The 24,412-nt window shown below is 40.5% G+C and overlaps 2 protein-coding genes across 2 annotated transcripts; both read left to right on the forward strand.

The window, feature by feature from the left end:
* Positions 1–527: 527 nt before the first annotated feature.
* On the forward strand, positions 528–10,022 carry LOC308412239 (5-hydroxytryptamine receptor 3A). Its single transcript, XM_080906433.1, has 9 exons — positions 528–570; positions 684–850; positions 1,157–1,201; positions 1,379–1,488; positions 7,533–7,705; positions 7,798–7,952; positions 8,040–8,250; positions 8,476–8,634; positions 8,897–10,022. Exons 1-9 carry the CDS (start codon positions 531–533, stop codon positions 9,157–9,159), a joined length of 1,323 nt encoding a protein of 440 aa, XP_080762559.1. The 5' UTR covers positions 528–530; the 3' UTR covers positions 9,160–10,022.
* A 4,408-nt stretch (positions 10,023–14,430) lies between these two features.
* LOC308410652 (5-hydroxytryptamine receptor 3A-like) lies at positions 14,431–20,400 on the forward strand. The gene is made up of 8 exons (XM_080904160.1): positions 14,431–14,578; positions 14,729–14,773; positions 14,942–15,051; positions 18,168–18,340; positions 18,420–18,565; positions 18,653–18,863; positions 18,958–19,107; positions 19,339–20,400. Exons 1-8 carry the CDS (start codon positions 14,567–14,569, stop codon positions 19,599–19,601), a joined length of 1,110 nt encoding a protein of 369 aa, XP_080760286.1. The 5' UTR covers positions 14,431–14,566; the 3' UTR covers positions 19,602–20,400.
* The last annotated feature ends 4,012 nt before the right edge of the window (positions 20,401–24,412 follow it).

The raw sequence follows: 24,412 nt of genomic DNA on the forward strand, positions 1-24,412 counted from the left end.
CTGATAGCAAGGAAACAGCAACTCAAATAACCACTCAGCTGTTTAAAACTGAACAACAGAAGATTGGAAATATGCTGCCTGGCCCGATGAGTCTTAGTTTCCGCTGTGACTTTTCAAATGGGAGGGTCAGAATTGGCTCCTGAATTTCCCGACCGTTGAAAATCCTCTTGTGCGCATTTCAGCATTTTTAATTACAGTGATTTATAGCCACATGTGAAGCTTCTATTTGACTAGAGGCCAAATACTTTGTGGGATCATTCACTGTTACGTCAAGTGGAAGTGGGAAACCTTTCCATTTAGACTTGATGTGATAATGAGATCTTCTTATGTTGACTTTGTGCTTCATTTGTAGCTCAACAATAGTAATGTACAGGTGATTGGTATCATGTTCAATCACACAGAGGGACAAATAGGAGTTTGTTTATAATAGACAATGCAAAGGTCTCATGCACAATTTTGTATTGCTTTGTTTTGTGTAAGACTCTACAGTTTAAAAGGGTTTACCCAGACTGAGGTGAGAGCAAAAGGCCATGGCTGCTCTACAGACTCTGGCTTTTATCTCTGTAATTGGTGAGTTTTTACATTAGACTTTGATTTGTTAAAGAGACGTTCTCTCTGTAGTTGTGGAGGATCTGAAGTTTCAGGCCACTTGTTTTTCTTGTCTACATGTTTCATCTTCCCAGCAGGGTTTTCCTGCAGTCTGACTTCAGAGTGCTCATACTATAATCTACTGGACTACTTGAACCTGACCTCATCAAATGTTGCTCTGGAAACCATGCGGCCAGTGAAAAACTGGACCAGAAGCACCTTTGTTCAGGTGGACTTGTTTTTGTTGGGCATTTTAGAATCGGTAAGCATCCTTATCGTCCTTCTTGCATGGACTGAACAAAAGCAGAAAAGCATTTCAAACATTATACCTTAGGATGTGTCTGATCTTCAACCACACTTGTGATGATTTGCAAATAATTTTGGTTCACCTTTTACACAGCACAACATTTTTTGGATGCATTATTGTTTTAGAGCATCAGAACCTTAGAGGATAAAGAAATACACCCCTGACTATGTGGATTAATAAATACTGATCCTTTTGAGAGAACAACACAGTTCCTTGGAAATTCCCTCGATAACTTATCTCTTTGCTGTTTACTGTTTCCAGAATGAGAAGTCTCAAACTTTCACAAATGAAATCAGGGTCCACATGGTAAGAACCTGGTGTGGCACATTCAAAAACCAAGATGATCACTTTGGTCCATTTGTCAGCATTGTTCAGTCAGCAGTTACATAAACACCAGCTCTGTAGGCTCGTGATTTATTCATTATTTCTATTATTCATATTTTTTCTGGCACTTTTTAAAACTCAGCTTTTCATTCTTTCCAGAGTTGGACAAATGAATTCCTGACTTGGAACCCTTCAGAGTTTTGTGGGATAGAAAAGCTGTCCATTATGACATCAATGTTGTGGTTCCCTGATGTAATCATTGTTGAAGAGTAAGTATAGCTCATTGCAGAAATGTAGATTTTGTTTGCAGGGATTTTATATAAAAGGGTACAGGACTATGCAAAAGTCTTGAGCCATATTTTGCTAGGGAAATGGGTGCAGTGATTTAAACTGTCACAAACTGGCTGTGTGCAGGCAGGAGAGGACCCAAATGCAAACTTGCAGAGACAAAAAGTAAACTCAAAAAGAACACACTGAGGGATAACGAGGGGAATGAGGCACAGGAGGAGAGCACAGCTGGGAGTGATTAGGCAGGACGAGACAAGGGAAGCAAAACTAGAAACATAAACATAGGACGCAGACTGTCAAAGTAAAACAGAGCAAACATGGAAGACAGAGAAACCAAGAGACTAAGAACTCTAAATAGCACAAAAGCAAAGACTATTAATAATAAACAACACAAAACACTGGGTCACAGACTCAGGACCATGACAGTAACGTGCAAACATACACGGAAATGTAGTATACAAGATTATACGGAGTTCACATCATTCTAACAAGCTTGGAAGACACTATTTGATATGACTGATCTTTATTGTAATTTCTTTAAATAGTCTTCAGGAGTAGTTCTCCAGGCTTCTTGAAGGACACTTACAGCTCTTCCTTGGATGTTTCTTTCTTTTGTCCTGTTCTCTTTTAAGAGAATCCCACACTGCTTCAATAATGTTGAGGTCCAAGCTCTGAGGAGGCCAGTCAATGGTTGGTAGAGTTTAATTGTGTCTTTCTATCCAGGTATGCTTTTACTGAATTGGGAGTGTGTTTGAGATCGTTGTCATGCTGAAAAACTAAGCTGTTGCCAGACGCTTTTCACACGGTACTGCACAGCGTTTAAAAATCTAACAGTGCTTTTCTGTTTCTATAATTCCATCAATTTTAAGATCTCCAACACCACTGGCTGAAATGCAGCCCCAAACATGACAGAGCCTCCATCGTGTTTTGCAGATGGCAGTGTTGTACTCACTGACCTCCTCGATAAAGAAATTAACCAAAAATGTCCAATATAGATTTAGTGCATTAGACCTGTTGCTGCTGATTTTCAGTCTAGTTCTTGAGTAATTTGCCACACTTCAGCCTTTCCTCCCAATTTCCCTTCCTAAACAACCGTTCTTTAGGAAGCAAGCACTCAGGGAAACAAGCACTCACCACTGAGGCTGAAGTGAACTGGTTTAGCTGGATTAGATGATGGTCCAAATGCATCCATCTGCTGGATTATTTTCCTTTTGCCTGAGAACATGATTTTCAGTTACTGTTCAATTTTGTTCTCGATTTCTTCAGTTTCCTTAATTTTTATATTTTCACACCATGGCGAGATATGGCAAGTTTTCATCTCATTGTGAATCAGTTTGTTGGTGCAAAAACACTGGTTTTGTCAATAGGGCCCAGAAGCCAGTGAATGGAGACACACACAGAAGCAGCAATAAGATTTTAACAAGGTTATTTGTGCTTATTGAGTAGCACCTCCTAAATCTGGGTCTGTATGCACCGACAGAGATGTAGGTGGTGTTTGACGGATGGAACGGCGAGATCAGTCTTGGGTTCCTGGAACGGGTGGTTGGTAACCTAGGGAGGCTTCAAAAGGTAGCGACCAGTTGCAGACAAGGTAAGCTAATTAGGAGCGTACTGTATACAAGGAAGTTGCAAAGACCAGGTAGCAGGGTTTCTCGCTGTGACTCAGCAGAGGGCCGACTCCAGCTCCTGGTTGGGCCTTTTGATTTGCTCATTGGGTTTAGGGTGGTACCCGAGGCTGAGGCTGACCCTGGCTCCCAGTACAGAGCAGAAGGTTTTCCAAACCTGTGAAGTGAACCGAGGACCTTTAGGAGCTTGGCTGTGTTGGAGGCAGAACGAAGTTTATCTAAAGCAATGAAATGGGCTGACTCGGAGAACATATTAGGATTACGGTTTTCCCGGAGAAGATGGGTAGGCCAGTGACAAGGTCTAGTACTATGTGTGACCAGGATCTGTGAGGGGTGATTAGCGGTTGGAGTAAATCTGATGGTAATTTGGTGCTATTATTGCTTTGTGCACAAGTGGAACAGACAGCTACATAATCCTTGACATCGTTTTCTAGAGTTTACTTCCAGAAGTAAAGAGATAGTCCTACTTACTGTGGGGTGACAGAAGAACTTTGGTGTTGTCAGTGTCCCAGGTGATGGCGCCCACCTAGCAGGTGGCAGGTAACATATTTGCAGGCTCAGGTTCATCAGCGTTGGAGGTGAACTGTAGCAACAAGGCGTCAGGCTTGAAATTCCTGGAACCTGGATGAAATCAAATTGAGAAATTAAAGTACCCAAAAACAGAGACCAACAAGCTTGGTGGGTGTGAAGTCTTTTAGCAGTTCTTAGTTAAGTTACGTTTTTGTGATCAGTCCAAATGGTAAACAGTTGCCCATCTCCTTCTAGCAGGTGACGGCATTCTTCTAGAGCTAGCTTAATTGCTAACAGTTCCCAGTCACCTACATCATAATTCTGCTTGGCATGAGATGTGATGATGCAAGAAGGTGCTACAGGGCTGCAGTTTAACTTGGGGCCTTGAACGTTACAAGAGTATGGCCCCGACTCCAGAATTGGAGGCATCTGCTTCTACGGTGAATAGTTCTGTGGTGTTAGGGTGGAACAAAATATGTGCAGAAGTGAACAGTTGTTTCAGTCTAACAAAGGCTGCTTCGACTTCAGGGGACCAGACAAATGGAACTTGGTGGAGGCTAGGTGAGTGAGGGGTGTGGTTACCTGGCTGTAATTCTGAATAAAAAGTCATCAGAAATTGGCAAAGCCCAGGAATCATTGAAGGTGTTTTTGTGACGTGGGAGTGGGCGATTCGCTCACAGCTTGAATCTGCGCTGGATCGGTCTTTATCTGTCCCCCTTCCAGAATCTACCCAAGAAAGGTGACAGAAGAAGAATGGAACTCACATTTTTCTGGCGTATAATCGATTCTCTGGAAGACGTCACACTTCTTCACTGCGTACAGCTCTAGATACTGTAACTCTTCTGAAAATCTGAAAATCTGAAGTACGTGACTCTCTGGTAACTCTCATATGTGCACCGTCAAAGTCAAAGTCAAAGTCAACTTTATTTGTCGATTCTGCCACATGTACAGGACATACAGAGAATAGAAATTGCGTTACTCTCAATCCCTAGATAAATAGCAAATGAACATTTAAATATATTTAAATATAAAAGTGATTAAAAATGCAAGTAAAATAATTAAAAAGTAAAAATTTAAATAAATACAATTTTACATATAACAAGAAAGCTATACAATATACAATATAATGGGTAAGTGACATTGAGTGTAAACCAGGCAGAGTAGTGCAAATAGGCAAATAGTGCAAATGGAGATTTAGTAATGTACGGTAAGAGAAAGTGTAACAACAAAGTCTTATGAGGTAATGGCAGTCCAATGCTCCACAAAGTGACTGGTAACTGGTGCAGGCCAGTGAGTGAGTCAGAGAGTGTGTGTGTGTGTTTGTGTGTGTGTGACAGAGTTCAGTGAGACCGTGGAGGAGAGAGGGGAGAGGGGGCAGAATCGGGAGGGAGTTAAGCTTCCTGACAGCCTGATGGATGAAGCTGTCCTTCAGCCTGCTGGTCCTGGCCTGGAGACTCCGCAGTCTCCTCCCCGACGGCAGCAGCTTGAAGAAGCTTTGCATTGGGTGCGTGGGATCAGCCGCTATGCAAAGGGCTTTTTTAGTGAGACGGGTGCTGTAAATGTCCTGGAGGGAGGGGAGAGAGACACCAATGATCCTCTCTGCAGCTCTCACTATGCGTTGGAGGGTTCTATGACAGGACGCATTGCAGGCTCCAAACCACACAGTGATGCAGCTCGACAGGATGCTCTCGATGGTGCCTCTGTAGAAAGTGTACATGATGGGGGCTGGTGCTCCTGCTCTTCTTAGTTTGCGGAGAAAGAAGAGACGCTGCTGTGATTTCTTGGCCAGTGCTGTGGTGTTGTACGTCCAGGAGAGATCCTCTGTGATGTGCACACCCAAGAACTTGGTGCTGCTCACTCTCTCCACAGACGCTCCGTCAATGGTCAGAGGAGCATGTTGGGTGTGCATTCTCCTGAAGTCCACAACAATCTCCTTCGTCTTCTCCACATTCAGAGAGAGATTGTTGTCAGCACACCACGTGGCCAGGCGTCTCACCTCACTTCTGTAGTCGGTCTCATCCCTGTTGCTAATGAGACCCACCACCGTTGTGTCATCCGCAAACTTGATGAAGAGGTTGGAGCTATATGATGGAGTGCAGTCATGGGTCAGCAGAGTGAAGAGGAGGGGGCTCAGCACACATCCCTGCGGGGCCCCCGTGTTTAAAATGATGGTTCTGGATGTATTACTGCCGACCCGTACTGCTTGAGGTCTTCCGGTGAGGAAATCCAACAGCCAGTTGCACAGTGAGGTGTTGAGCCCCAGCTGGACCAGTTTTTGAGTGAGCTGTTGGGGGATTATAGTGTTGAATGCTGAACTGAAATCTATGAACAGCATTCGAACATATGAGTCTTTTTTGTCCAGGTGTGTGAGTGCCGAGTGGAGTGCAGTGGAGATGGCATCATCGGTTGAGCGGTTGGGCCGATACGCAAACTGGAAGGGATCCAGGGAGGGGGGCAGGACAGTCTTGATGTGTTGCATGACTAGTCGTTCGAAGCACTTCATCAGGATGGGAGTAAGTGCAACAGGACGGTAGGAGGGAGATGACTTTTTTGGAACCGGAATGATTGTGGTGGCTTTAAAACATGTGGGGACGACAGCCTGGATGAGTGATATGTTGAAGATGTCTGTGAAGACATCAGTGAGTTCCACTGCACAGTCTCTCAGTACACGACCAGGAATGTTGTCAGGACCCGGAGCTTTACGTGCATTGATCCTGCTGAGGGATCTCCTCACGCTGTCCGGTGACAGAGTCATCACCTGGTCACCAGGAGGGGGTGGGGTCTTCTGTGCAGTGGTGCTGTTTTGGACTTCAAAGCGAGCAAAGAAAGTGTTCAGCTCGTTCAGCAGGGGGATAGTGCTATCACAGGTCTGTGGTGGGGGCTTGTAATCTGTGATGGTCTGAATGCCCCGCCACAGGCTCCGTGAGTCTCTGCTGTCTTTGAAGTGATGAGATATTTTCCTGGAGTACTGTCTCTTAGCCTCTCTGATGCCACGGGAAAGGTTGGCCCTAGCTGTCCTCAGGCTTGCCTCGTCTCCATCTCTGAAGGCAACATTCCGAGCTTTCAGCAGCCTGTAGACCTTGAAGCAAATAACTCGTAAACTGGAGAGGAAATGGCGTCCCCCTAATTTAGATCATCATTTAGCCTGTTTGCTTGTCTAAAAAAAAGCTAGAACATCTTACTATTCATCACTGATTGAAGAAAATAAGAAGAACCCTAGGTATCTCTTTAGCACTTTAACCAGGCTGACAAAAACCATTCCTTTAACATTAACTAGTAATGACAAGCAAAATTTGAACCATTAGAAAAAAGATTACTCATTACCAATTCACAGACGCAACGATGCGTATGGCTACTTTCAGTACCACTGATATTCATTTTCTCCAATTGATCTTCAGTAAATGCTTCCTCCAAACCATCAACGTGTCTTTTAGACCTCATTGCTACAAGACTACTCAAAGAAGTCCTGCCATTAATTAATGCTTCAATCTTAAACATTATCAACCTATCTCTATTAGTTGGCTAAGTACCACAGGCCTGTTAAAAGGGAGTTTATCCTTCCCAAACAAAGAAGCTTGAGGCAACTGTTTTTGTGATTTGGCGCTACATGAATAAAATTGAATTTAACTGAATTGAATGTTCATGTAAAATAATACAAATTCATTGTACAGAATGAGAGTTTGTTGTTGTGAACTGCGATACAGCAAGTATTAGTCTGAAATGAAAGGAGATTGCTGCACTTCCTCTGAGCTGTCAGGCTGCAGGGATTTTTTTAAGGTTAAAGTAAAGAAACTGAAACAGCCAGCTGTAGGCAAGCTTTGATGATGAATAACCAACCCCTTAATTACTTTACTGGCAGATGACTGATGCGTTTCCTCTTCTCTCTGCAGTGTTTCTGATGATGGGAGCATGCGGATGAGTCCACTGGTCACTGTGTATTCCAACGGTTCAGTGAAGGCAGACTTTCAGCAGCGGCTGACCTTTGCGTGCCGTTTAAATCTCTTCGCGTTCCCCTTTGATTTGCAAACGTGTTACATCTCATTTTCATCTCTGAACTCTGATGGTAAAATACACCAGATTAACTGTAATAATTGGTTCACTTGCTCTTTTTTGTCAGAGCAAATGATTTGGAGTCATTTGTTATTGTCTTCATAGTGGACTCTATAACATTTGGAACGATCAGCGACGAAAGATTCCTTACTCAAGTCTCTGATACAGTCATGCTTACAAGGGGACAGTGGGAACTCAAACACATCGACATATACTCAACTAACCAAACCATTGAAAATAAAAGCTACGTTTCTTTCAGAGTAAGACAATATCTGGGATGACATTTCAGTAATAGCTCTTTCACAGATGCCCATATCTCTTTGTCTCTAATGACTCTGTTTTTACAGGTGTCGATGTTGAGGAAGCCCATGCTTTATGTGATAGATTTCATCATACCCCTCTTCTATTTCCTGATCATGGATTTGGCTTCATTCTTCATTAGTGAGTCCAAAGTGGAAAAGCTGAGCTTCAAAGTGACAATACTTCTGTCCATCTCTGTCTTACTGCTGCTTCTTGCGGACATATTGCCGTCCACTGAAAAAGACATGCCAATCATATGTGAGGATTCAGATAAGACATTTTACTTGCACTATGTTGTATATATATTTTTTCCACAAATTTATATTGTTGCTCTATCTGTGCTGCTAAACCAAAGATCTGCTAAACTATTTTTCATTGTTTGTGCAACAGTGACAATAAAGATCATCTTATTTCTTATCTTTCTTTGTGGCAGACTTTTGTAAAATAGCACTGACACATAATCTCTCTGCATCTCACTTCTAGCCATTTATTGCATGGTCATCTTTACAATGGTGGCTGTAAGTGTCCTGGAGACCATGCTGGTGATGTTTTTAATGGACTTTGAAGGTTTTAGTTGTTTTTATAAGAAGGCTGAAAACTGTGAAAATGCCAAGACTGATGTTCAGCTGGAACCCATGGAAGGTAACCTCTTTTTTGAGATATGGAAATGAAATTACAGACCATTAGTCCCCATGATTTGACTTTAAGTTTGGTCTCTATGAACCACTTTTTGTTCATCTGCTGTCTGGCGCTGGCCATGTGCGTAGAAATTTGTTGACAATCCGAAGCTTTTTCCCCTGACATGGAATAATCAACTGGGAATAATTGACAAGCATCATATTCATATTAATAGTATTATAGTAACTGATTATTATATTGGCTATTGTCTTTATTTCCTGCACAGATTCTGCTGAAACTTTAAAAAAGGGTGAGGGGAAACCGAAAAGAAGTGACCTACCCAGTGACTGTGACCTTCTGAAGTTAATCCTTGATGAAGTGAAGGCAGTTCAAGACAAAACTGGAAGACAGGACGAAGTCAATGGAAAGCAAGAAAGCTACAGGAGACTGGCTGCAATCATAGATCGTGTGTTCTTTGTTTTATATTTGATTGCTTCCACAATTTTTGTGGTGTTGGGATATTTAAAGTGGATTCCACAAATGATCTGATTGAAATTTGAGTAGATTTTGTGTTGTGTGTATAATCCATCAGTGCATGAAAATAGATGTTTTAGTTGTCTGTGAAGGTTCTCAGTCATCCAGGTCATCGTAGTCAAAGGAGCTTGCAAAGATTCAGAACTGAAGAAGCTTCTTGGATGAGAGGTGAAACGTCTTCAAGTAACTTAAAGATGTTTTAGTTGTGAAACATCACCTACGCAATGTTAGTAAATGCATGCAGTGCAGGATGAAACATGTTAATAACTACTGCACGTCTTTTTCAAAACTTGAGGAAACCCACTCTGGAAGGTCATTGAAAAGAAAGTGAAAACAAAATAAGAACAAAGACTAATTATAAAATACAAAACTAGAAGAATTCAGGTTTCTTGTTGCCAAAGGGTATTGTCTGAGTCTCATCTATCTCCAGGGTTTACAGAGAATGGTCCAAACGGGCCTCTTAACCTCTGATGGCTACACTCAGCAGGAAAACACGTTTTGTCACAAACCTCAAACAGTCTCAATTTGGGTTTTTTGGAGATGGAAATGAATTTGGTGTACTCAAATATTTTCAACAGTCACTTTCAGTCCAATAGAGCACCTTTGGCATGTATAGGAATGGGAGACTCATATCATAGATGTGCAACTGTATGTCAATATGGACCAAAATCCTCTGAGGAATGGTTTCTCTGAAGACACATTCGTCAGCTACCTGTGAGCAGAATCAAAAAAATCTCAACATGTGTCAGGTTATGTCCAGTTGAAGACTCCTGACCAGGGTCAACAGCTTAGAGGATGGGCCTCCGCAACAGGAATGCAGGAGCAGTAATGACTCTTCTGTGTAATTCTTACCTTGCGGACGTTTGGTGAGATTCTATTTATTTGACCTATTATATATTGTTCAAGCTTTTTGTCTTGGGTTAATTAATGTTTTGGTTGCTGTAACACATGAATTTCCCAACTTGTGGGATGAATAAGGTCGTTGTATTTTTTTCTTGCTGTATAATAAAAGTATCCAGTAACTCAAAACTGTTCTATTTTCAACTTCAGTCACATAAGTCTAGAGACAAGTTGGCAACTATCTTGCGACCAGTGGTTGCTATTCCCAAACAAGTTGGTAAGGGTTTCTTGGATGTTTGTGATCGTTACTTGATACAATCAAGTTGCATGTAGTTTGCATGGTTACAACTTATCCAACCATTCATGTGATTGTTTTGGTGGCTAGCAGAATGAAGAGATTGCCTGTAGTTTCCAATGAAGACGCTGACATGCTGCAAATGATTGGTAACTATTTGCTGTGCTTCAGCAGAACTTTAAAAAAAAAAAAAAAAAAGGCTGATGCAAACTGGAAACAGAATATTTGCCTTCAAAGTAAAAGTTGTGCTCATTGGTGTTGCCATGTTTCAAGATGTAGAATTTTACTCTCTGTTTCCAACTTACGCTGCTTCATCACAGCTCAGAGAGTAGTTGATAGAAAGTTGTATTATAACAAAGTGGAGCAACTGGTAAGAACTGTAACTCAGCTGTCACAGTTGATGTAAAATCACAGAGAATTTACAAAAATGGTTAATAAATCAATAAGCATAATAGATCGTTAAAGTTAAAAGTACTGAAAATAAACAAAGCATTCATATAAAAATATTAATAGGCATTTATCAAAATGCACATGATACTGTATGTCTTATACACACTCTGGCAGGATGGTGCTCCATGCTAGCCAGCAACAGAGCGCTAAGCTTAACAGTGTCCTAACATTACAGGGAAACGTAAATCATCTAAACATTCTAGTATCCTATTGGTACATTTGCAAATGCAGTCAGCACATCTCAACATATATATTTCTACAGTTCAAAAGCAGAAATGCTCATTTAATACTAAGGTTGGGCATTTGGATGACTATATTGACTATTGACAATAGGCTTAGCCTTTTACCGATTGTTTTTACAAGAGTTATTTATTTATTTTTCTATGAATAAGTTTCCTAATCATTTTGTCTGAAACTAAGAGAACCAGCCAACGGAAAAAATAATTGCGCTCTTTTAACGGTGTCTTCTTCCAGCTGCAAGCAAATGCACCCTCATGGTGCGCCCAAATGCAGCGATTCATTTACTCGAACAGTAGGCTATGTTCAGAAAAAACAAAACCATTTTATTTTAATAAAAAAAGACCTATAATGGTGGGTATGGAAACAAAGAAAAACTGGCTTCTTTTTTCCACTATAACCATGTTTACAGGCCGTTACAGAGTTTATCTGTCTTACACACTCAACCAAACAACAAACACAAAATTAAACAAAAACTAAGTTAAAAATCAAAATGTCTCTTCCGTCAAATGTTAAAAAAAATCTCAGACTCAATGTTAAGTCTTTTGTGCGATTTGGTACATGTCAAATAAATAAATAAATGAATGAATAATCCAAAAAGTAGATAGATAGATAGATAGATAGATAGATAGATAGATAGATAGATAGATAGATAGATAGATAGATAGATAGATAGATAGATAGATAGATAGATAGATAGATAGATAGATAGACCGAAACAAACAAGAAACGAAGTTAAAATATTCCCTCCAAACAAAACGTATAAATTCTAAATGTGCAGGGTTACATGGCTCCGCCCATCAAAAAGTCACCTGCACAAATATACCGCCTATCGTCATTTATTGGACTGACGATTGTCGGTTGGAAAATTTACTATAACTTTAATTACATATCGCCCAACCTTATTTTAAACCTAAAAGGAGACAAACGAAGAACGATGCTCAGACACAATGCTTCTCTTTCCGCCGCTTTATTGGGAGGGAGGCCAGAGCTCCCCCTTCTGGCAACTGCAGGCATAACATCAATCACGATTAATAAATTACAGTGGAACCCCGACTTACGAAATTATTCGTTCCAGAAGGTCTTTGGTAAGTCAAAATTTTCGTAAGTCGAAGCACCTTTTTCCATCGCCTTTTGAGCTGGCTGAAGACGAAGTTCTTGGCGGAGGAGGAGGTGGCGGAGGTTGAAGAAAGCATACATACATACGTGTACATGTATATAACATTATGGAATTTAATTTAATTTTTAAAAATTTTCTATTTTATCTATTTCGTTACACGGGCATTTTGCCGTATCATGGGCAGAAATATTGCTGTTAAGTGCCTTCGTAACTTGAATTTTTTGTTAAATGGGGTCTTCGTAATTCCACTGTACATGGATTAATCCTCAGGCTCACCAAGTAGATCATGGATTGAATTTTAAACAGGTTGTAGTCATACATAAAAATGGCTATAATTTATCAACGGTTATAAATGTTTTTTAAACTCTTGAACTGTGTTAAATGTATAATCTACTGTCGAACCATACACAGCCAAAATTAAGAATATTTTACCATTGTTCAAACATTTTATTTCTCACTTTCAGTATTTGATCTGTTGTCTTTGAAGTATTTTGCAAGTAACTGAGTTAATTAAAGAATAGCTGAATTTTACATTCTGAACAGTGCTTAAACTTTCTGAAGATTTCACACATAATTGCATAAAACCTCTGGTAATTACATTCTGTATTATACCTGAAAATATAAATTCATAATCAGTGACTTAGAGCGTCACTTTTCAAAGTAAAACTGAATTATCATTAAATATTTACGGGCACTGCGAAGAGTTTGCTCACTGAAAACCTGTCTACTCTCTCCTGGTTTAATACTTACATGTTGACTTTTTGACTCAGCTGCCAGCCAATGACATGAATGCAGAGGTGATTAGTATTATTTCCCTTTCAATAGCACACAGGAACAAATAGAAGGATTTTAGTATACTTGACAGTTCATTTTTTACATATATTAATTTCTCCTTCACACTATTGTATGACTCTGTTCTATGTAAGCAGCTGTGCAGTTTAAAAGCGTTTACTGGGACTGAAGGCAGACAGCCATGACTGCTCTGAGGACTCTAACTTTTCTTTCTTTAATTGGTGAGTTTTTAAATTTGACATTGATTTGAACATTTTAATTATTTTTCTGAACTTTAGTTGGATGAGTTTCTGATGTCTTACATTTTGCCTGTAAGTTACGATTTTGTGTTTTTTTGCCAGCAGGGTTTTCCACCAGTCAGACTTCAGACTGTTCATACTATGATCTGCTGAACTACTTAAACATGACTGAATCAAATACTGTTCTGCAAATCATGAGACCAGTGAAAAGCTGGACCAACTCCACACTCGTTCAGCTCGACATGTTTCTGTTGGGTATTTTAGAAGTGGTAAGTGTCTCCATACTCCTTTTTTTGCACAGATTTCTGCACATTTACATCGAATTATATTCATGAATCTGTTACCTTTATTTAAAAGCTATGTTTACACAAAAATAAATCCAAGGGACTGCGCTTTATCAAATTTGAAAAACAAGTAAAACTTTATCCAACCAACTCAGATTTGTCTGAAAACATTTCAAGGGAAAGATGCACATCATAAAAGGAATTATGGCCTGGTCCTTCAAAGGTTTTAGGGGAAATATCTTCTACTACGGCTCTGTAAATATAGACTTCCAGGCGTGGAGGTTCAACAGTCTTTATAGCTAGATCTTCAGCTCTCTTCTCATCTAATGTCCATCACAACACCTAAGTTGTCAATACTTGTTAATGTTATTTATATTTGGTGTCTTCTTTTTGTTATGACTATGACCTACCCAGGGTTCTTTGTCTGGGTTGTCTCTTGATTATATCTCGTATGTGTTTATATTATTATTATTACCAGAAAGAATTTAAAATTGAGTACTGTAACCTCAAGCCTTGGGCCTTTTGAATGTTGGTTTCATGTATATTTCCATTGAAGTCTCTGTTTTCTGTTGATTTCCATAAGTTGTTATGAGCCTCTTAGTCCTCATAGTAGATTGGTTCAGGTATTTGTTGTTGTGGCATTTGGTTAGTTCCCTCTGTGCTGCCTCATTCCCATATTTTTAGAGAAATTTGTTAAAAGAATAAATGACGCCAGAAACTAACTAACTATCTATCTATCTATCTATCTATCTATCTATCTATCTATCTATCTATCTATCTATCTATCTATCTATCTATCTATCTATCTATCTATCTATCTATCTATCTATTAGGGCTGCAACAATACGTGTATCGATATTAACCCGTTCGATACAGTGCTACAGTGCTTTCGGTTCGGTATGCATATGTATTGAACAATACAATATTTTTAATTTATTTGATCAACTTATCTTATGCTGTCTGTGTTGAGAGCTCAGTGGATCTGCGTTCGACTACTCCGCCTAGGCTGCACTGTTGAGCGCAGATCCACTGAGCAGCGCAAGCTAGCGAGACGGAAGCTATGCTAGTTGCAACATGGCAACTGCCTCAACGCTCCCTGAAATTGAACCTCCCCCACCCTCATTCAGATCTGGCGTTTGGAACTATTTTGGTCTTCATGTGAAGCATGACCCTGATGGTAAGCCAAAGTATCGAACTGAACCCAACCGTGAATTTTGTGTATCGTTGCACCCCTAATATATATAATAATAATAATTCGTCTGAGTTCAGCATTTTAATCAAGCTGAAAAGTGTGAATACTGATGTTGGTGTTGCTGATTGTCTGCAGGAGGAGAAGTCTCAAACTATCGCAACTCACATCTGGCTCTACATGGTAAGAATGTGGACTGGCAGTGTCGTCATTTTGAGTTTACTGTTTGAAAAACCATTGTCTGTTATCAGTAAATATATCAACTTTAGTGACATTCTTGGCTCTTTTAACTCTCACACAGTTCGTGTTAAGTCAGAATTATCTTTAAATCCAAGCTTTTACTTTTCCTAGTCTTGGACAAATGAGTTCCTTACTTGGAATTCTTCAGACTTTTGTGGGATAGAAGAGATAACCCTTCCAAAATCACTTCTGTGGATCCCCGATGTGAGAATCAATGAGGAGTAAGTACTGTTCATTACACAAGTGCAAAATAACTTGGGCTTTTATACAGTTTTATTCTGGGGTAATTCCTACAAGGAAAGCAAGCTGCCCAGGAAAAAGTCTGACTTACATTAGCTTGAATACCTGATTAACAATACGGAAACTTCAATTTTGGTCCAAGTGTGAAATATACACACAACACTGTAGACATAACTTATCTAGACTACAGCTGGGTTCAGACATCTAGGAAACATTTGTCCGCAGAACATTTGCAAAGATATTTTGTTAATTGAAAATTGGGGGTTGAGACCCTGCACAGGTCTCACCCAGGCCATCACAACAAGTGGATATAAATTATAGATTTTTTATTGGAGTAATACCTTTAGTACATGAATGACATCAAACTGAACTCCAGGAGTGAGCAAAACATTTACTCACGGATCCACCTCACTAGGCTCTGCAGCGAGGACATCTGTATGTTTGGGTTGGAGAAGTTGCAACAGCAAACATACAGAACACCTACAACTATCTGAGTGTCCCATAGGCCAACAGGAAGCATGAGAAAGACAGAAGATGGTCAGCAAAACCAAATACCTCCAAAAGATAAAGAAAGATCCTCAAAAGCCAGTTCAGCAGATTTAAGCTGCCATTATGCATGCCCTACCAGCCATCAGATATCGAACTGGCCATAGAGAAGTAAACAGGACATGCCACAGATGTCAAAACTTTTCACAATGCACAGTCCAACAAAAAGAAAAAAGCGTGGCAGAAACTAATGAGTATCAAAGGCACAATCCAGCATCCATAAATTCAGGAACACTGTCCCCTGATGTGAGCTGCTGCCGGAGTGACAATGATAAGGACTGCAAGGAGGGAGTATCCCAGAATTCTTCTCAGATGTACAGTTAGGTCCATATATATTTGGACACTGACGAAAGTTTGGTTTTACCTGTTTACTGAAACATATTCCAATTATAACATAATGTATAGACTCAGCTTCATTTGAGGATATGCACATTCAAATTGAATGGAGGGTTTAGGAGTTTCAGTTCCTTAATATGTGCCACCAATTTTTTAAATTGACCAAAGGTAATTGGACGGTTGACTCAAAGGCTTTTTTATGGGCAGGTGTGGGTAGTTCCTACGTTATGTCCTTATCAAATAAGGAGACAAAAAGCCTGGGCTTGATTTGAGGTGTGGTGCTTGCATTTGTAAGATTTTGCTGTGAACAGACGACGTGCAGTCAAATGAACTCTCCGTGCAGGTGAAACAAGCCATACTTAAGCTGCGAAGACAGAAAACCCCATCCAAGAAATTGCTAAAATATTATTATTAATCTACAGTTTGGTACATTGTGAGAAAGAAAGAAAGCACTGGTGAAGACCTGGGCGTCCACAGAAGACCACAGTGGTGGATGATCACAGAATCATTTCTATGGTGAAGAGAAACCCACTCACAACAGCCAAGCAAGTGAACACCACTCATCAGGAGGAGGGCTTATTGATATCCAAATCTACCATAAAGAGAAGAGTGCATGAAAGTAAATACAGAGGGTTCAGTGCAAGGTGCAAGCCACTCATAAGCCTCAAGAATAGAAAGGCAGGATTGGACTTTGACAGAAAACATCTGAAAAAGTCAGCAGAGTTCTTTAAAACTAAACTTTCTTTAGAAATATGAAACCAAGATCAACCTCCACCAGAATGATGGCAGGAAAGAAGTATGGAGAAGGCGCAGAACAGCTCATGATCCAAAGCATGCTACATCATGTGTAAACCACGATGGAGGCAGTGTGATGGCTTGGGTGTACATGGCTGCCAGTGGGACAGGGACACTAGTGTTTATTGTTAATATGACACAGGACAGAAGCAGCAGAATGAATTCTGCTCAAATCCAGCTAGATGCAGTCAGATTGATTGGGCGGTGTTTCATACGACAGATGGACAATGACCCAAAACATACAGCCAAAGCAAGCCAGGAGTTTATTAAAGCAAAGAAGTGATATATTCTTGAATGGCCAAGTCAGTCACCTGATCTTAACCCAACTGAGCAGTTCAGATGTTGAAGACTAAAGACTAAAGAAAGGCCAACAACTTAAACAGCAACTGAAGGCTAGAGGTGGGAATCACCATACATCCCACGATACGATATTATCACAATACTTAACGCACAATACGATACTATTGCAATTTTTAAAAATATTTTGCGATATTCAGATTCTGTACATAAAGGTAAACTTTATCAATATTCATTTTATCTAATATCAAAGTCTCACACTCAGTCTTTCTCTCATTTCAGTTTTATTGTTGACAAACTGAACGGTTTGTATTACAGTCTAGTCCAACTTAACTGAATGCAACCATCTGGTACAATTATAGCTATTTATGAAAACTATGCAGCCCCTTCAGCAACTGAAGAATTTGAAAGTAAATTAAAACAAAACATAATTTTACATTAAATAAAAAAGTTTTAAACTTAATCAAAATAAAACATGTCTTAAATTAAAATAAGTAAACTGTCATGTTTATTGCTGCCAAAAAAAGTTAAACACATTTGACAGTGTCAGGATTCTTGCTCAGAAAAAGGATCAACATGCTCTGAAGTCAGAGCACAAAAACCTTTTTTGTAACAAAATATCGATTTCTGCTGTCCCTGTATCGATACATTATTACCAAACAAAATATCACGATGCTACACAGCATCGATTTTTTCCCCCACCCCTAGTAAAGGCCTGGCAGAGCATTAAAAAGGGGGAAAGCCAGCATTTGGTGATGTCCATGAGTTCAAGACTTCAGGCTATAATTGCCAGCAAAGCTTTCAACCAACTATTGGAAATGAATATTTTATTTTCAGTTATTTAATTTGTCCAATTACTTTCCAGCAGAATCCATTAATTTACTTTGAAATGAAGGGATTGTGTTAAAAAAATCATGCTTTAGTTCTTCATATTTTTATGCAATTTTTTTTTGTTCAACCCTGAAGTGTACAGGGAGCTACCAAACCATTTATAGAGGTGTTCTCAGGAGATGAATACACAACTTTATTACACACTCAGTGCAAAACTTGAAATTATAACAGTGAGAGTGAAAAATAAAGTTAATTTCTGACTCTCCTCCTGCGTCTGCTGTTGTCCCCTCAGTGTTTCCGATACCGGGAGCATTCAGGAGAGTCTTCTGGTCACCGTGAATTCCAGTGGTTGGATGTACACGAGTGGACGCCAGCGGCTGACCTACACCTGCAGTCTGGATCTCATGATGTTTCCTTTTGATACGCAATCCTGCAACATCACATTTTCAACAATGAGCTCGAATGGTAAATATTGTAAATTGAGTCAGATTACCTCCAGAGCAATTGATGTAACAATTTATTCCTTTTTTTATTGTCTCCATAGAGAAAACGATAAAATTAGGAACATTCAACAGTGACAACGTGCTGAATAAAGTCTCAGCAGAGGCCATGGTTACAATGGGAGAGTGGGAACTCAAAAGCTTGATAACTTTTAATGGATCGAAAGCCAGAAACAGACTTAGATACATGGTAAGAAAATATTTTTGTGATGGGTTTTTTTTTTGTGGACAGCTTTTTATCTCATGTCCAGGTCTGATGAATCTGCCTGTTTTACAGGTCACAATGGAGAGGAAGCCAATGCTGTATGTCATAAATCTTATCGTGCCGCTTTTCTTTTTCCTTATCCTGGATTTGGCATCATTCTTCATTAGTGAGGCCAGAGGTGAAAAGCTGAGCTTCAAAGTGACGATACTCCTGTCCATCTCCGTCTTACTGCTGATTCTTCAGGACATGTTGCCCTCCACAGAAAAGAGCCTGCCAATGATCGGTGAGCAGCCTCGTAGATCTAAGATCGAGATTTTAATGAGGTAGAGGGATTTTAGTAACAGTACACCGACAAGCAATTTCTCTGCACCTTCTAGCCACATACTGTGCTGGAGTTTTCGCCCTGGTGGGGATTAGTGTCCTGGAGGCCATGCTGGTGACCTTCTTAATCGATCTCGATTGTTATTGTGGTAAGAAGGCCCATGAGGCCCATGAGGATATTCAGCTGCAAACGGGCGATGTCACAGGTATGTGTTTGTAGATTTTCTTTGCAAAGAAACTAACACAGAGATCAATAAGGAGGAGTCAGTTTGTCTCTTTTCCTTCTGTTTGTTATCTCTGTTTTGTTTTTGTTTTTTGTGCGTCACTGGAGTATGGTGGTGTTTTTAAGCTTTTTCACTGAAAACAGCAAAAGTCAACCAGACCAGAAACGTTGTTGCAGCTTGCTCAATAAATGATCTCTTTCATTTCCCACTCAGAGTCTGCTGAAGCCGAAGAGACAGGCCAGGTAAAAGAAGACAGGTGTTACCTTCCTGAGTACTGTGACCTGCTGAAACTAATCCTGGATGAAGTGAGGGCAGTTCGAGGGGAAGCAGGAAGACAGTACAAAGAGAATAAAAAGCATGGGTGCTACAGGAGACTGGCTGAAATCACAGATTATGTGTTCTTTGTTTTATATTTTAGTACTTGTGCTTTGTTTCTGACGTTCATGTACTTAGTGTGGATTGCAAAGGTTATTTGATTTAGATTTGTTGCACCTGCCTACAAGCCTACACGGTGTGTGTATAATCTGCCAGTGCATGCTTATACGGTGTAGCAGTTACGTTGAAGCCAAGCACACCATTGTTTTTCTTGTGACATTACCAAGAAGTTTGATGTGTCACATGGCCCTCTTCCTATTGAAAAAACAAAAGTTGTATCCAAGATGGCCGACTTCTAAACAGCCACCATGGTCACCGCCCATCTTGAGGAGTTCGCCCCCTCACATATACTAATGTGCCACAAACAGGACTTTAATATCACCAACCATTCCCATGTTATTACGGTGTATCCATATAAATGGCCCACCCTGTACTATATGATTGTAGGTTTTAGTAAGGTTTTGTTTGTTTTTTTAATCTAATGTAATAAGTGTAGTTTACACACATCGATCCAAGTGACCTCCCATTTAGGGGATTTTATCTCAGTCACTATAAAACTCCCATGTGTCATGGGTCTCATCACGTCAAAGTCACCCCACTCCATGTAATTGGTAATCAAAACATCGTTTCCAGTAAAGACGCGGCTAAAGCTAAAGCTACTTTGTCTCTAGTGCATGAAAGTCGTTAATAGAAATACAATAAAAGCACAACTCAGATGGAAACTAGCCCGGCTGGGACGGCAGTGCAGGAGGACAGCGCTTAATGATTCTTCTTAATGAGACCTCACAGAATCAAGAATAGATTATTTAGAGACAGACTGATTTAACTATTGATTGATTATTGATTTGCATTTATAACTGTTGTTGTTAACTTCTGCAAATTTTAAATAAAGCTTCTTGATTAAAAGTCAAGGTTCCCAAGCCGTATTACTTTTTAATTTTGTTAAGTTTGCTTGAAAGTGCCCGAAACCTTTTCTTAGTCATGCAGAATGTTTGTGTGACATGAAGCAGTAAGAGGATATTTACAGCCTAAACCTTTCCACTGACTGAACTGCAACGTTTTGGAAGGAAGCCGTCATTAACCAAAGTGTTATTATTATGATATTTAAATGCATTATTATTGTATTTTAAATGCTTGAGTAAAAGAAATCTAAATTTTAATGTTTGCTTAGTTATAAAAACATGACTATATTGGAAAATTATTTTCACACAGAAGGAGCCACGGCGAGAGGATGAGCCTGGTATCAAATGTAGATAAAAAGGAGACGTTTCATATCATAGCAGGTTTCCAGAGCAACCTTCTCACATGGAGATATGAGCCTTGAAATGGGCTTTTTGAAGTTTTCTCCAGTGGAAAGCAAATAACCTTAGCATAAAAAGTTTTTTGTGTTTGGTTGATTATTTCTTTGTTATAATCATACTTCATGTTTTCATGAGCGCAACTCAGATGCTCAACCTACAAATGCATTTTCCTCACAAATGTGGCACCATTAAGGCGAAATAAAAACAGGTTTTCCAACTATATAAAATTATTTCTAAGAAGGTTAAATACTTGACACTATATCCCATCATATCGATACCCAAAATTAGGTATAGAAAATAACTTGGAAAAAAATGAAGATTTTGGTTTTTATCCCTGTTCGACTTCGACAATTTTGTAGAGTTTGTGATTTATTTCCAGTTTATGTCACGATCCTGGGTCTTTTGACCCAGCGTTTTGAGTTTTAGTTTATTTTTATGTTTATCGTTTAAGTTCATGTCGCTGTCACCCCAGAGCTGCTGAGCAATAGGGATGGGTATCGTTTAGGTTTTATCTGATACCGGTGCCAAACCGGTACTTTTGAAACGGTGCAGGTGCTCAAACGGTGCTCAAACCGGTGCTTAAAGAATGGAGAACACAAACTTTGTCCAAAAATCTCTTGTTTTTATTTTTAGCAATCTCTTTTTTTCTGCAAAATGATAACCAAGTTAGCCTTTTCTGTTGATACAACATATCTCCTTTGATTGGAACCAGTGCTTAAACAATGAAAAATACAAACTTTGTCCTAAAACCTCTCATGTGTAGCTGTTTTTTTTGTAAAAAGATAACAATGTTAGCTTTTTCTGCAGCTATAGGGCATGTATGGTATCAGAAGAAGACAGCCGCATGTAACTACGACGGTGGTTGCTAGTTCACCTTACGTGCATTAATGTAATAACGTGGTTAGCCTACTCAACGTAAATTACACACGAACAACATTAAGCTACTCACGCAGAGAAGAACGGCTGCTGCTGCATCATCATCCTCATCATTTCTGCTACACTGGCAGGGCTAGGGGCCAGGACTCTCCTCTTCGGATTTTTGGAGGATGTTGCTAACTCCGGGTCCGATAACAGGCACCACACCTGCAGTAGATGTGCACGGTGTGAGGTCTCGCAGCAAGCTATCAAATACGGCGCATTTCTCGGCTTTTAAAAAAAATGCTATGCGTCGCCAGGTGTTTCATCAGATTCGAGGAGTTACCTCCTTTGACAGTATCACCTTAAATCAGGGGTGTCAAACTCAAATACACAGTGGGCCAAAATTCCAAACTTGAACAAAGTCGCGGGCTAACATTAATATTTATTGAAAAAAAATCTTCCTCCAGATTTATGAATGAATCTTTTCTTATGGACTCAAATAAGTTTTGCTGGAAAACTGAATATGGAACAAGCAAAGCTTAATACTAAACAATATATATATTAGCTGTATAATACCAGTAGGCCAGCTCTAATAGTAATTTGGTATGGCTTCGCGGGCCAAATGTAATTAGGCTGCGGGCCAAATTTGGCCCGCGGGCCAGAGTTTGACACCTATGCCTTAAAGCACTTGTTGCTGCTGAGTTTGCATCTTTTGCTGTGAAGTACAGCCAGACTTTTGACAGCTTCGCCTTGGGCGTTTTTAATCTGTAGCTCTGCTCTAAAAGAACGTACGTACCTGGGCCCGCCTACTATCCTTGGAAACGTAAAATGATTGGCTAGAATCCAAAGTGTATCACAGCTCAGGAAAACAAAAAGGAACCGAAATGTGCGCTGCTTTTCGGTCTGGTTACTACCGTTTATGTCAGAACCGGTGCCATACCGGTACCCATCCCTACTGAGCAAGCCCTGTCGGTGAGTGATGCTGACTGTTTTTCGCTCACTCAGTCCGAGCATTGTGACTATGGACAACCTGCTGCTGAGCTAAGCCCCTTCTATGATCTGTTTAGTTTTCCAGCCAGCTCCCACAGACACTTGTGAACCTGCTGTTGTGACTGAGACACCCTATGTTTCTCCACCAATTTCTTAGTCTGTGACTTTTTCTTCGCCTCAGTTGGTAAATACTAATGACAACAGAACGCCACCTGCCATAGTTAAACTGGCTAAAAAACTTGAACTTGATGCCACTGAGCTAATGAATCAAGTTGAATTTTGTGTTCCACAGCCAGCCATGTTCAAACACATTCACCATGTTTTAGAGAAAGACCAAGTTAACACAGTTCAAGCTGCACCTCAAGAGACTGTTTTGGGTGTGGCTTCACCCCTGGACTGTCCCGCTCACCAGCTTATACAGAGACTGTTAGTGAAAATACTCTTGAGCTCCATTCTGCACCATCTGTCCCTGCGCCCAAGGCGGCTAGGGCTTCTTTTACACCTGCACCAGTTCCTCGGGTGAAGGAGGCAGAGGTCCAGCGGATCCCTGTTCCGGCTCCCAGGTTGAGGCCTGCCAGGGCACAGTCGGTCTCCGCACCCTTTCCTACTCCTCGCGTGGGAGTGGCTAGTGTCCAGCAAGAGCCTGCACCCATTTCTGTTTCTGCTGGCAGCTCAGTTAAGCCCATCCAGCAGCTTTTCCAATGTTCTGGAGGCTCAGCGCCACCTCCTGGTCCATCACCCATGGCTTCCCCGCCATCGCCTGGTCCTGCCGTCACCTGGTCCTGCCTCGTCCATGTCCGGCTCAGCCTGCTCAACCTCGTCCACGTCTGGTTTGGCGTTGGCGGCCACCTTCCAGGATGCTGACTGGACATCTTCACCAGAAAAGACAGCCTTTGGACCTGCTCAATCGCCACCGTCTTCTCCGCGGTCAGCGTCCTGAACTGCTTCGTCACCACCACTGGCGCCGCGGTCGGACTCCTGAACATTATGGTTCTGAGACTTAAAGAGGCAGACTAGTTTGAACATAAAATCTTACATGACTTTATTAAATATACTACAGTTAATGTACAGCTAAATAAAATGGCCCTGCAATTTCGGTGGTCAGTGGGAGGGATTATTGGGCTGCTGCCTTCTCCTCCTGTGAAGAGGAGAATTTCAGGTGTGTTGTCATTATCTGCTTGATGTGAAGGCTGAACTGGGCTCAGATAAAAATATCAAAGCACAGTTTGTTCATCACTGGCTCTACTGCGATGCACAGCTGGTTTGAAATGTTGTAGCTGAAGTGATGTAAACTGAGCTCCGGTGTCTTTTTCCCCTTTTCAGATAGCTGTGAAAGAACTGTTTACACAGCGTGTGGGCTGAATGAAATCACACACACCTGTCCATGAAATGAAATCACATTTGAACAAAAGGAGGCTGTGTCTACACAAAGCTGCAATTCCTTGAAATTCACCTAATGTTTGTTTAAGCGCCTGAATTAAAGGTGGAAGTCTTGTGTATTTAAGTTTAAATCTTTTGTGGTAGCACAATCTTAGAAAGGAAGTATTTTTTAAAGAGGATTGTGAGAATTTTTCTAATATTTTTCACTTTCCACATTCATTGAGGATACCTCTTTAAAATGCAGGGGGCACATTACTGGGATGGATGGATGGATGGATGCGACCTGTTCTTGGTGCACGTTGCCTCTCACCCTGTGGTAGCTGCTACACAGTCCCGCCCCTCTGTGAGCCTGAGCTGGATATGCTGTTGAGAAATTTGCTGGA

Source organism: Rhamphochromis sp. 'chilingali' (assembly GCF_963969265.1).
Source record: "Rhamphochromis sp. 'chilingali' genome assembly, chromosome: 15".
In the NCBI taxonomy this organism is placed as follows: domain Eukaryota; kingdom Metazoa; phylum Chordata; class Actinopteri; order Cichliformes; family Cichlidae; genus Rhamphochromis; species Rhamphochromis sp. 'chilingali'.